General features: G+C 43.0%; 1 protein-coding gene across 15 annotated transcripts in view; it reads left to right on the forward strand.

Moving 5' to 3' along the window:
- LOC147603659 (uncharacterized) overlaps positions 1 to 14,156 on the forward strand; it is a 77,653-nt gene that overhangs the window by 30,141 nt on the left and 33,356 nt on the right. For all 15 annotated transcript variants that reach the window (XR_015265522.1, XR_015265517.1, XR_015265516.1 and 12 more), the window contains exons 5-6: positions 12,110 to 12,176; positions 12,266 to 13,775. Coding sequence is in view for 7 of the 15 variants with exons in the window: in XM_086795973.1 (XP_086652099.1) it covers positions 12,110 to 12,176; positions 12,266 to 13,775 (1,577 nt within the window). In the remaining 8 variants the exon portion in view is untranslated. The remainder of the gene's footprint in view (positions 1 to 12,109; positions 12,177 to 12,265; positions 13,776 to 14,156) is intronic.

Below are 14,156 nucleotides of genomic sequence, written 5' to 3' on the forward strand. Positions count from 1 at the left end.
AAAAGGAGATGGTGGATTGTTCTAAGCTATGTTAGAATGCTGTGTTACCTTCACCAGATGACTGTTGCATGTATGGATGATGCACCGAAGGCGGGGTACTGCTGTAGAACTGATGCAAGACTGAAAACGCAGGCTGTAGGACTGAAACGCAGGGCTGTGCTGCTACTGGATAGAAACGCAGATGTGTAAGGCTGCTGCTGGACAGAAACGCAGATGTGTAAGGCTGCAGATCTGTAAACGCAGGCTGACTGTAGGCGGCTGGTTCACATGCAGAAAACGCAGGACTGTATGCTGAATCAGGGGCTGATCTGATGCTGAATGCAGGCGCCTATGGCTGTAGGGACTGCTGAACTGCAGGCGTTGGAGGACCAGGGCTGGCTGAAGCAACCTCAAGCACTCCAAGGACTTGATGAGACTAGTCTAGTGCTGAAGGCAAAGGAACTCCTAGGGCTGAGGAGGGAAGCTCTTAGCACACTGAAGACTGAATGATAAACTAAGCCCTATGCAAGCCTATTTATACTAACTGGAGGTTGGTCAAGTTGGCTGGTCATTTAATAAAGTTTATATTTATAAATGACAATAAATGCTAAATAAATACTATAAAATATGAAAAAAATACCAGATAAATCCTAGTAAATTCCCTAAGGCTTCTGGGATGTTCTAAATGATGCACAGGCATATGAATGCATATTATGCAGGATGCAGAGTGCTTTCTGATGCAAACCCTAAGGCTTCTACTGACTCTACATGCATGAATGATTCTCACTAAGTGGGTTAAGGGACTTGACCGACTGACTGACCTGCTAAGGCTGAGGAATGACCTACGTAGCTCGTGCCTGACTTATCCTGGACTGTGGTTGTACAATGGGGTTACGGCGTACGACAAATATCATCCTACTGGGTTCTAATACTGTACAACTGTTGCACTTCTGATGATGAGCCATCTTGTCACCATGCACTGAGTGCAGAGTGCATGTGACAATGTGCAGGGTTATGTGGTCAGTGAGGAGTTTTATATTATGCCACTTGATGGGTGTGATGTTTTCTTGGGTATGCCATGGTGCCATAGGGTACATGTAGTGGTGGATACGTACAACAGGAAGATTACTTTGACTCATAGAGAGAAAGAGGACATTTTGGATGTAAAGCTTAAAGGGGAATCTGTTCCTATTGTATCGGCTTTAGCCATTTCATCAGTAATGAAAAGTATCTTTCCGCGTACTTGGTTTTTGTTAAGGATGCAAAAGATGATGAATCTCAATCTAATTTGTCTATTTTAGATAAAGACAAGACCGATTTTCTACGTGAGTACCAAGATTGCTTTTCCGAGTCATTGCCAAGAAAGCTTCCTCCGGAAAGGCCAGAAGATCATGCTATTGATCTTATTCTGGGAAGTACCCCACCAAATAAACCGCCGTACCGTGGTAGTGCAGCTCGACAAGAAGAAATCATGAGCCAGGTACAAGAGTTGTTGAAAAAGAGTTGATCCAGCGAAGCTCATCACCCTTTTGCTTACGTGTGCTCTTGGTACAAAAGAAAGATGGTTCTTTGCACATGTGCAAGGGCGCTAAACAAGAACACCATCAAGAATCGATTTCCTATTTCGAGGATCGATGACATTTTGGACCGCTTATAGGACTCCACAGTCTTTAGTCGGATAGACTTGAAAAGCGGATATCATCAGGTCTGCATTAGACCCGAGGATGTGCATAAGATAGCATTTCAGACCATCTTTGGGCTATATGAGTTCTTGGTCATGCCCTTTGGCTTGCCAAATGCTCCCGCCACCTTTAACAGGATGATGGACAAGATTTTCCAGCCACATCGAGCGTTTGTGGGCACATTCTTTGATGATATGATTGTGCATTCACGCTTAGAGGAGGAGCATAGAGAACATTTGGCCATAGTGTTTGAGGAACTCCGGAAGCATAGGTTGGTCATAAATGGCAAGAAGAGTGAATTCTTCTTGGAAGAAATACTCTTCTTGGGGCACATCGTGTCTAAAGATGGAGTCCGTATGGATCCTTCGAAAGTAGAAGCAATTCTTAATTGGCCAGATTTGAGGACCGTAATGTATGCAGCTTTTTGGGATTGTGTTTCTATTACAGGCGGTATATACGGTATTTTGTTGAGATTGCTTCGTCCCTTCATGCTTTGACAAAGAAGGAAACTGCGTTTCGATGGGCTGATCAAGAAATTGCAGCCTTTAAGAAGCTTAAAGAAAAGCTTACTTCGGATCCCGTATTGGTACTGCCGGATCTCCGAAAGGCTTTTGTTGTCCAGTGTGATGCATTTGGGAACATCATTGGGGCAGTTCTCATGCAAGACGGACATGTGATATCCTATGAGAGTCGTATATTGCAGAATGCTGAGAAGCATTTACAAGTCTATCAGAAAGAGATGTTGGTTGTAATTCATGCTCTTTCTACATGAAAACACTACTTGCTTGTGGCTGATTTCACTGTGCATACAGATCATCAGACCTTGCGTTATTTCCTCACTCAGACTAAGCTTTCTGAGAAGCATATGAGATGGGCGAACTTTTTGTCTATGTTCCACGGTAAAGGCAGTTGAGGCTTTCTTTTATTGGCCGACCTTGAGAAGAGATGTCGATGCTTTTGTTAGGGCATGCATCGTATGTCAGAAGGTGAAGTTTGACCGTCAAAAGACACCAGGGTTACTTCAGCCTCTACCTATTCCAGATAGACTATGGGAGAGCATTGCCATGGATTTTATATTTGATCTTCCGAGGACACAAATGGGGAATGATGGCATTTGGACTATCATATGTAGGTTCAGTAAGCAGGCTCATTTCATTCCCGTGCATAAGAAGATCAAAGTTGATCACACGGTGAAGTTGTTCATGGCGAACATCTTCAAGTATCATGGCATGCCTTCGTCTATCATTAGTGACCGTGATCCACGGATGACGAGTTTATTTTGCAGAGGGTTGTTTGACAACATGGGTACAACTCTCAAGTTTTCATCATCATTTCATCCACAGACAGATGGGCAGTTGGAAGAGGCTAATTCCACATTGTGAGATCTTCTCAAGTGCTATGTGTCAGAGCACAAGCAACAATGGGAAAAGTATCTTCCTTTGGTGGATTTTGCTCATAACAACACCGTCCATACCTCGACAGGCAAGGCGCCTTTTAAGATTGTGGAAGGAGGGAAGAAGGTACCACCCATTTTGCACACAAAGGATAAGATCTTTCAGGCTGACCAGTATGTAGACAACATGGATGAAGCTTACAGGAGAGTTAAGTTGGCAGTCCAAAGAACTCAACGAAAGCAACAGAAGGCAATAGACTGTCACAGGCGAGCATTAGAGTCTGCAGTGGGTGATTGGGTTCTTTTGCGTTTTGAGAAAGCCAGGCTAAAGAAGATGAGGGTAAAGAGCGCTTATTCCCTAAGTTTTGCAAGCAATGCACAGGGGCTGAACAACAGGCCCCTCACGTCTTTGCAACCGGCCGGCTGCAGCTATAGGTGCAGGCCCTTTTACTCCCTCTCTCCCTCCTGGCGACTGGCTGGGCTATAGAGAAACACAGGTTTGGACTACACGTGGGTTGAGGTGCAAAGAAGCGCAGGGATAGACTGCACTTTCTTTCTGTCTCTTTCTGTCTCTTTCGCTCTCTCTCGTGGAGGGTGACAGGTTGCAAGAGAAACAAGGAAGAGGAGTGTTGTTGGACAGAGACAACCGACTGCTATTCTCTCTCTCTCTTTCTTTTACAGGCTTGTGGGCGGTGTCAGACGCACACAGGTTAAAGCTCTTCTTTCTCCGGCTTGTGGGCTGTTCAGGAGTGCTACTCTTGGTCCCTTGTGAGAGGAGGGCAGAAACATGAGTAAACTTGGCATGTATTTGGAAGAGATTACGGGCTGATGTATGGCTGTGTTTTTGGCTATGTGCATGGTCCAATTGGATGCATCATGAGGGCCTCGTGGATGTACTATCTTTGCAGATTAGAGGTGAATAAAAGTGTGGTGTTTTGGGCACAGGGCTGTGTGAAACCTCTATGCTAAGAGGACAAGAGGACTAGAAGATTGGACATGCATATGTATAAGCCATGAATGGCCATGATGTATTCAGTTAAACTCTTCCATGAATGTGAATAAAGAAATACTCAAAGGGGCGCCAAGCTTTGGGGCCAACAGGTGTCGTTGTTTTTGTGTAGGAGCACTCTAGCTCCCTTTTGTCTCTCCTATTTGCTGATTTACAGCTGTGTTTGGGTGACTGCTAGTCTACTGCACTTTAGTCTCTACTAAAGGCCGGTTTCAAGAGGCATCTACTAAGTAGATGAGTAGCTTGGAAATGCTCGGTCAGCCCAATGGGGATAGCTGCTGGAAGCCAATCCCGTAATTGAGAGCGGGCACGATGAGAACCATAAATCCGGCCGGTAAGGGTTTGCTTTCCTGTTCAATATCATGTTGGAGGCCTAGAGCTTGTCTTGTGAGAAGTTGATAGTTCACTTGGCCGATGGGATGTAGAGGGATTGACTTTGGCAGAGGCCATAATGCCAATCACAATGGAATGGTTGACTTCACAATAAGAATTTTCCATATGCTGACGCAAGAAAAGAAGGGAGAGAAGCAAGAGAATGGGCTGGATGCATAGTAGAGGGGAGAGGATGGCGGACGGTAGAGAGGAAGGGGGTAGGCTGGATGGTGGGTAGTTAGAGAGGAGGGAGACCTGTTGATATATCAAGCTCAACTAGTGCTGCGGACATTGATGACCTGCCTGGGTGATAGCTTCCGCACTTGTGCCACTGGCATGGTTGGTGAGATTATGGTCGATATGTTGCCAGTGGGGATGATAGGTTGTGGGGTAGCCACTTTGGAGTACTAGAGTTATGGCATAGTTATAGTACCAGCTCAGATAGTCAAGTTCACACTATGGACCAACCATTATATGTTATTGTAGGAGAGTACTTTCCCTTATAGTATATACTCTTATCTTTTTAGTTATATGGTTGTAGAGAAGAGAAGAAGATAGAAGAAAATTCAGCCATCTATCTCTCTCTTGTGTCTTGTTCTCACTTGTGTGTGTGTGTTTGCTTGCAAGAAACTCAAGCTCTCCCTCTCTCCTGCATTCTCTTTATGGTATCAAAGCTCCAGTTCGTGTGAGAGCTAAGGATACAAGAAAGAGACAAGAACAAAGCAAGCAAGGAAGCAATACATGGGGAAGAGCATCATCATCTCTTCCTCTTCTTGTTTAGGTACAACTCCCTGGGTAGCTCTGGGAGCTACACATTTCCGCAGGCTTGGAGGTGTCTGTAAGGTGCGTAGTACTTTGTAGTGACATTATGCAGCCAGAATCGCGTTTCAAGCACGTTTCGGTCTTTGCTCGATCATTGCAAGGTGTTTTTGGTAGTTTTGGAAAGTTTTAGTTGAGAACTGTCTCTGGTCGAAATCTAGTTATTGCAGTATAGCAATGCATTTTGGGGGTGCAGACAGTGTTTGCACATGTATTGTTGATATTGGGTGTATGTATATGTACTCTGGTCACATCTGGTGACATATAGGTTGTGTTGAAGTACCGCTACAGCAGTCACAGAAGATACTGCTGTGTTAAAGGTTGCCTACAAAAATTATCTGTTTGTAGGTTTTTGGTTGTTGCAGGCAAACATGTTTGACGAATTCAATCAGATTGTTAGTGAGAAGCTAGACAAGAACAACTTCCATGCTTAGAAGTTTAGAATGAGCAATTTCCTGATGGGTGAAGGATTTTGGGAGTGTTGAAGGAGACAATGAGGAGCTTGCAGAGTTGTCTGAAGAGAATGCTACTCATAGTTGTTTGCAAAACTCGTCCTACTCTTGAGGTACATAAAATATAGTACGGTACGAAACTATGCAAGTGAAACTAATGCGAAATTGTTTTTTATTAAATGGCTATTTTTGACTTTTTTTATGCGCGTTTTTTTTTGGCTTGTTTTATTTTACTATTTTTTATGCTCGTTTGGGAAATGGGGGCTTTCTACCTTGCCACCTTCTCCCGACTTTGCATCTCTAAATGTGTACGAATATCTATTTTTCAAGTGTTTTTTAATACCTCTATCGAACTTTTTTTTCCGAAATAAAAAGTCCTGTACTGGTATTGTTTTTTCGTACCTTCGTCTCGTTTCATACCTTCGTACCACTATGATACCACTCCAGCAGATATAAAGGCATTCAAGGATTGAAACTAGGGTGCAAGGAAAGTCATGTATTGGCTTTCAATCAGTGTCATAGATATAAGGATAGGACACATATAGGATGTCAACACTCTAGTAGTTGCATGGCAGAGCCTAGGGTAGATGTTTTAGACCAACACAAAGGTAAGGAAATTGCAGCTAAAATAAGAGCTGCATACTATGGAGAAGAAAAGCATGCCTATCAATGAGTATGCTTTAAAGATCAAGGGCATTGTTGAATCCCTTGGGTATATTAATGTATCAGTGGAAAATGATGATTGAGCGTCTATCTAAATGGGCTTGGCAAAGAGTACAAGCCATTTAAGACCTTGATTGCAGTCAGGGAGAACGTTCCCAACTTTCGGAACCTAGTGTTTATGGTGATCATAGAAGAAAAGTCTCGCAAGAACACTTCAGAATAGGCCTTCTACTCCAATTTAGGTAGAGACAGAGGTAGAGATCGTGGTCGAGGCCAAGGTAGTGGCTCACATGGAAACCGGAATTATGGACAACAACAGTCCAATGATTCACAGTAGTAGTAGCAACAATCATACACAGGCAGAAGAGGGTAGTCTAGAGACAGGGGGAGCCAGAGGGGACGAGGTGGTTGGCAAAGAAATTAGAGTGCGAATATCATAGAGTGCTATTATTATGGCAAACCAGGGCACATGGCAAACGACTGCTTTAAAAAGCAGAATGACATTAAAAGTGAAAGTTGCAGCAAGGCAACTATGCATCATTTAGTAAACAGGGTGGTCATGATAGAAGTGAGCAGCTGTTTGTGATGTAGCGCATGCTTAGTTCCACAACAGCAGATGTGTTAGGATCTAAAGATATATGGTATGTGGATTCTGGTCCCTCTAACCACATGACCAGTCACGGTGAATGGTTTAGAGACATGCAGAAAATAAAAAAACCAAGCTATGTAGAAACAGGTGATGATATTGCACATCCCATTACGCATGTTAGTAAAGTACCATTGTCTATGCAGGATGGCAAAATGAAGTACCTGGCAGATGTTAAAAGTGAAAGTTGCAGCAAGACAACTATGTATCATCTAGTAAACAGGGTGGTCATGATAGAAGTGAGTAGCTGTTTGTGATGCAACGCATGCTTAGTTCCACAACAGGAGATGTGTCAGGATCTAAAGATATATGGTATGTGGATTTTGGTCTCTCTAACCACATGGCCATGGTGAATGGTTTAGAGACATGGAGAAAATGAAAAAACCAAGCTATGTAGAAACAGGTGATGATACTGCACATCCCATTATGCATGTTGGTGTAAAGTACCATTGTCTATGCAGCATAGTTGTCACGGTACAAAAATACGATACCATACGGGAATTTTTGGTACGATATGAAATTTTCAGATACCGTACGATAAAATACGTTTTTTTTTAAATTTACACTTACAACCTATGGAGCTTCAAGCTTGAATGTGAGAGAAGGTTGGGAGGGGAGGAGTCTACAGTGCTTGAGGAACCAGAACATGGATATGTGTCTCTCCAGTTGGATCTCCCAATTGTCTCCAAAAAAGAACCTGGATGGGTAATGCAATACCAAAGGTCTTCTAGTATAGCGTTTATGACTAAGGGACCGTCCTTGCACAAATACGAGCAGTGCATCTAGGGTGATAGGTTTAGGGACTCCTCTCTAGATCAAAATGGCCATGTCCAAATCTTCTCTCTCGTACATAACTTGAGAATCTAACTGTCTAGCCTACCTATACTAGGGATGTCCAAGTGATGTAGCAAGATTCTCTCATCCTACCAACAATCAAGTGTACACTACCAGTCTACCTTGCTAGATTTTTTAGGTCTCTCAACAACCCCATATGGAATACTGAGTGAACACGAAAGTTGTGAAGTATTGCGGGCATTTGGGATCTTTGTTAAGCAGGGTTTCTATATTTTTTAAAAGCATTTGAATTTTTTGTTTTTCCAAAAAATTTTTTTTTGGAGGGGGGGGGGGAACTCGTACCGTACGATATCGTACAGTATCGTATCGTACGAACTATACGGTACGAATGGGTTTGTACCGGTACGAGAAACAACTATGCTATGCAGGATGGCAAAATGAAGTACCTGGCAGATGTCCTTCATGTTCCAAATATTACAAAGAACTTGGTTTCTGTTAGACAGATGGTTGAGCACGGTCTGCATGTGAGGCTTAATTCTCAAGGATGTTTTGTGAAAGACTTCAAAAATCAGTGTCGCTTGGTTTTAAAGGGTAACAGAAATGGCATGATGTTTACTTTGGATGTGAACATGTCTGAGGTAAAGGCAGCCATGTTTGCGCATGCAACATGTGTCATTATTGTTGTAGATTTGTCAAAGTTTAGGATTGATAGTATGCATAAAGTATGTGAAACATGTCAGCTTGGTAAGCAGGCCAAACGTATTTTCCCACATGAAAAGCATGTCAATGCCATAATCCATTAGATGCCATACATTAAGATGTATGGGGACTGACCAAGACTGCAACAATTGCAGGTTACAGGTATTATGTTACATTCATTGATGATCACACTAGGAAAGTGGGTTTATTTCATGAAGGAGAAAAGTGAGGTGTTTGCTCACTTTCAAAGATTTAAAGTCTTGGTTGAGAAGGAAAAAGGCATACAAATAAAATGCTTGAGATCAGATGGTGGGGAGAGTATTTCTCCAATGAGTTCAGTGATTTCTTGAGAAAGCAGGGAATCAAGAGACAGTTTACATGTAGGTACATTCCGCAACAGAATGGTATTGCAGAAAGAAAAAATCGGCACATTGTAAAAGTGGCACGTGCCTTGATGTCTGAAAAGAATATGCCACATTATTTTTGTGCAGAAGCAGTAGCAACTACTGTGTACATTATGAATAGAATCCCCATTGCAGCTGTGCATGGTATGACCCCTGAACAGATGTTTACAGGTATAAAACTAGATGTGTCTCACTTAAAAATGTTGGGTGTATTGCATATGTGCATGTTCTCAACGAAGTGAGAATAAAGTTGGGTCCAAAGGTAGAGAAATGCATCTTCATTGGTTATGCTTTGGAGCAGAAAGATTATAGACGTTATAACTCTATGTGAGTAAGTAGAGATGTTGTCTTTGATGAGATGAGTAGCTAGTATGCACCAACAGTGAAGGCAACAGAAGATGCAGATGTAAAAAGTATTGATGTTGCACCACATATAGAGCAATAAATCACAGGTGGATAGTGGACTTGGAGAGTCCTCTAGTAGTGGATCCAGTATTAGTCCATGGTTAGGCAGGTTGAGGAAAGATGTAGGTACACATGTATCACGCAAAGGGAAGGAAAAGGTAGATCAATCTTTTGTGCATGATCTATCAACAGGTCACTCACTCATATGTAGATGGTGACTCTAGAGGCTGTGAGCAGAGCCTTGATAAGGAGCTTGACATTCTGTCTGTGGTTAGTCTTGGTGTAAGGAGAACCAGGGCTATTTTGACGACACTTGGCAGTGATCCAAGTGTACAGAGATCTAGGAGGGTTAGGTATCCTGTTGATAGGTTGAGATATAATGGATATACAGTCCATCATTATGCTCACATGGTTAAAGAAATATAAGAGTTGGAGCCCACTTGTTTTGAGTAGGCACTTTGAAATAAAAAATGGGAAGATGTCATGCATGAGGAGATGGCAGCATTGAATGCAAATGCAACATGAGAGTTAGTGCCTTTACCTAAGGAAAAGAAGGCAATTGGATGCAAGTGGGTGTATAAGATCAAGCATAATGCAGATGATTCAGTGAGTATGTATAAGGTGAGATTGGTTGCCAAGGGCTATGTGCAGACCTATGGCATTGATTATGAGGAGACATTCAGTCCGGTTGCGAGAATGGTAATTGTGAGAGATGTCATTGCTATGGCTGCAACATTAGATGGATGTAAAGAATGCCTTGTTGCATGGTGATTTGCAAGAAGAAGTATATATGATGCAGCCACCAGGTTATGAGAATGATGTACATCTAGATTTTGTCTGCAAGTTACATAAAGCCCTGTATGGCTTTAAGCAGACACTTAGAGAATGGTCAAATAAGATTTGGGGAGTATTTTTTACCATTGGATTTCAGATATCCAATGCAAATTTTTCACTTTATGTGAAAAAGGCAAATAGAGGGATCGTGCTATTAGTCATTTATGTGGATGACTTGATTATCACTGGTGATAGTGATGTTGACATACATGATGTTAGAAGGCTTTTGAAGCAGAAGTTTGAGATGAAGGATTTGGGTGAGTTACGGTATTTCTTGGACATAGAGGTGGTGAGATCATCTCATGGCATTTTGTTATTACAAAGGTAGTATGGCTTGGACATGTTGTCCAAGTATGGTATGACAGGCTATAAGCCTATTTCAGTGTCATTGGAGGGGAACACAAAGCTTTCCACAGATACAGGTGAGTTTTTGGAGGACCCCAATACGTATAGGCGCATAGTGGGTAGCTTGATCTACATGACCGTTACTAGGTGCGCTATGGTGTTGGACTTGTGAGTTAGTTTATACAGGCCCCTAGGAAGCCACACTTGGATGTAGCTAGACGGATTCTTAGGTACATAAAGTCCACAGTCGTGATTATGGACTTTTCTATGAGGCTGGTACAAAGATACAACTACATGGGTACACAGATGCTAATTGGGCTGGTTGTGTCGCAAACACGAGGTCTACCAGTGGCTTTATGTTTTCGTTTGGGAGTGGTGCTGTGAGTAAGAAATAGTAAGAAACAGCTAACAGTTGGTGTTGCAATAGTAAGAAACAGCTAACAGTTGCTACAGAGGCAGAGTACAGGGGTGCTACTATGGTAGCTTGGTTTCAGAAGCTACTTGGTGATAAGGGTGAGCCTGTGGATAGGGCAGTTGTTATTTATTGTGGCAACATGAGTAGCATACAATTGGCCAGTAACCTAGTATACCATGCCAGAACAAAGCACATTGAGGTGCATTATCACTTTGTGAGGGAGAAGGTTCTACTAGGTGATGTAGATCTGGTATACGTCAGCACAGAGGATGAGGTGGCTGATATCTTCACAAAGGCATTGGGCATAGTCTACAGAAATGCTCCATAGGTTTAGGAGTTTACATGGAGTGCAGTGTGTGGAGTTGAGCTCGAGGAGGAGTGTTGAGATATCGAGCTCAACTAGGGTTGCGGACATTGATGACTTGCTTAGGTGATAGCTTCCGCACTTATGCCACTGATATGGTTGGTGAGATTATGGTTGATATGCTGCTAGTGGATGACAGGCTGTGTGACAGCCACTTTGGAGTATTAGAGTTATGGCATAGTTATAGCGCCAGCTCATATAGTGGAGTTCACACTATGGACTGACCATTGTATGTTATTGTAGGAGAGTACTTTCTCTTATAGTATGTACTCTTATCTTTTTAGTTATATGGTTGTAGAGAAGAGAAGAAGATAGAAGAGAATTCAGCTATCCATCTCTCTCTTGTGTGTGTGTGTGTGTTTGCTTTCAAGGAACTCAAGCTCTCCCTCTCCCTAGCATTCTCTTTAGGACGGGCTGAATGGTGGGCATGAGGGCTAGAAGGTGGGGACACACAGGTGTGCAAGGAGGATGGACTAGGGCAGGAGGCGACGGGCAGGAGGGGGGCAGACTGGATGACGTCGACAGGTAAGAGTGGGCACATAAGTGTGCAGGCAGGGAGGAGAAGGGCAGGTAAGAGGTGGGAGCAGCAGTATGGGGAGCTCCCCAATCTGGGCACTATGCTCAAGTAAACTGTTTCTAACTCACCATCGTTCTTAAGCGATTGGGAGGGTTGAAGAATCTTCTGCAAGCTTTTACGTCCATGAAGGAGCTGGGAGAACAGTGCTGTAATGTGTGTGTGTGTGTGAGAGAGAGAGAGAGAGAGAGAATCATGTTGTTTTTAGATGGTCTCAGGTGTCCCTGCATTGACCCTTAACAACCATGTATTGTGACAGAAATTGACTCAATCTGCACTGCTCGACTTAGAGTTCTGAATGTTAGCACTTGGAGCCAAAGGATCAGGTTCTTTTTCTTTCTACAGCTAGTCGACCAAGGAGAGATTTCCACAGAATCCTAAAGCATTTGTGTTAACAGGAAAACTCTTGCCACAGGGTGTTGCAACCTACCACATCCTATTTTCATGTTTCTGGCACGGAGCTTTGCCTTCAAGGAGCAGTTTTGGCACCAGGTGAATCATGCAAGTTTTCAGTCACATTCTTGACAAAATCAGGAGTGAAAGTGGAAGATAGCATTACCGTGAGATGCGAAATGTGTGCCATTACTTTGGTTTTGGCTGCAAGAAGCCCTTTTCCTTGTGTTGAGCTTCCCTCCACAGTCAATCTGGGACCTTGCTTAGTTGGCCATCATCTTGCTTTTCTTCTCTCAGTTTGCAGCCGGGGAGCAGGTGCCAGCTATAGGCTAATCTCAAATAACAACATTGCTTCAGATGAGGAAACCACCAACATATGCAACATACATAAGATATTGAAAGTACATCAGTTTATTGCGTATCCTAGCCATTTTAAGCTGAGAAAGGATGAATCAGGGGATGTTGTCATTCTTTTCTTGCCTCAGTCTGCTGGCAAGTTTACATTCAATTTGAAGCTTGCCACAGAATGTGGCCTTGAATGGAGCACACAACTCACAGGATGTGGCATAGATTTCCACATCAGTGTCCAAGAAACTGAGGGTCAACAATTGAGGGTCATTGAAGCAGAGGCAGAATTGTGGTTTGGTCATGCAACAATATCAAGTACAAATGCTTGCAAAAGATTGACTGTGAAGAATCATATGCCGGTTCCTGTGCGTTATTTCTGGATGGTAGAGGATAATGGTTCTATGGTTCAATCAGATAGAGAAGCTGCTTGCAAGCAATGCACGGCTGCTTTTGGTGCCAATCCTTGCTTTGGTGTACTTGACGCAGAGTCAGATACATCCTTCGCTTTTATTTTCACTCCAAGAGAGCCACTATTTTATAACCAACAGGCCTCCCTTTACATTGATACAAGGAGAGTTTATCCTTTGCAGACAATACTGTGGAAACAGCTAAAAGAAACATTGCAAAATCTCAAAGACAAGGAGTGCAACCCAGAAGATGGTAAAAACACTCACATGGGTATGGAGAATCTAGTGGAAACAGAAGTCAGTCAGGGAGGGTCAAGTCTGGTGTCATCTGAAGAGGTGGCAGACAATGCTGGCTGTGTTATGATGGTAATGGGATTGAAGCTGTCAGGTGTTGGAGAGCCTTTACAAGTCCAGCTCATACCTCCGGTACTCCATTTGCCAGATGTTATTGAGCAAGGACAGTTACATACAGCCTCTGTTGTGCTGAAGAACAACAGCTGTGTAAACATCTGCTTTTCTTGGCAGCTTCCAGATGTACCTTGCATGCCAGCCAAGGACTTAATTCATGTTATGGTTGTTCCCTTGAGTGGCAATGTGAATCCCATGGGTACAACAGAGTTGCAAGTGCACTTGAAAGCAAGGACCATAGGTAGGCTACAAGAAAAACTTATTTGTCAAATCATCGGAGGTCCGCAGCTAGTTTTTCACGTGGAAGGCTCCATACAGGGACCTCTGATTCAGATTGCTCCTGCCATACTTGATTTCGGAATTGTGCAGGTGCATGTCTTTACACACAACACACTTTTAAGTAAAAAAGCAGTGTTTATTACCAAGGAGCAATGCACATGGGGAGGATGTACTTCAGAGAGGAGTCATCAAATGAAGAACACTAGAAACAGTGGAAAAAGGCCTCAAACTGTCGGGTATCAACAGCCTCCAGCTGTCGACAGTCATGTAGGGACTGGCGAAGATTGGCACGAAAGAAAGCATAAGCATCTAGAGAAGGCTATCGAAACATAATATGGTTCCTAGCCTTCCAAATAGTCTAGAGTGCCTAGTCTTTACACACAACACACACGCCCCACATGCATGGACACACACATACACGGTTCCTCATCCCCTTTTTTCATAATTCGATTGTTGATTTTCAGCTCTGAC

This window comes from Cibotium barometz, chromosome 63 (assembly GCF_041138505.1).
Source record: "Cibotium barometz isolate CiBa-2024 chromosome 63, ASM4113850v1, whole genome shotgun sequence".
Taxonomy (NCBI): Eukaryota; Viridiplantae; Streptophyta; class Polypodiopsida; order Cyatheales; family Cibotiaceae; genus Cibotium; species Cibotium barometz.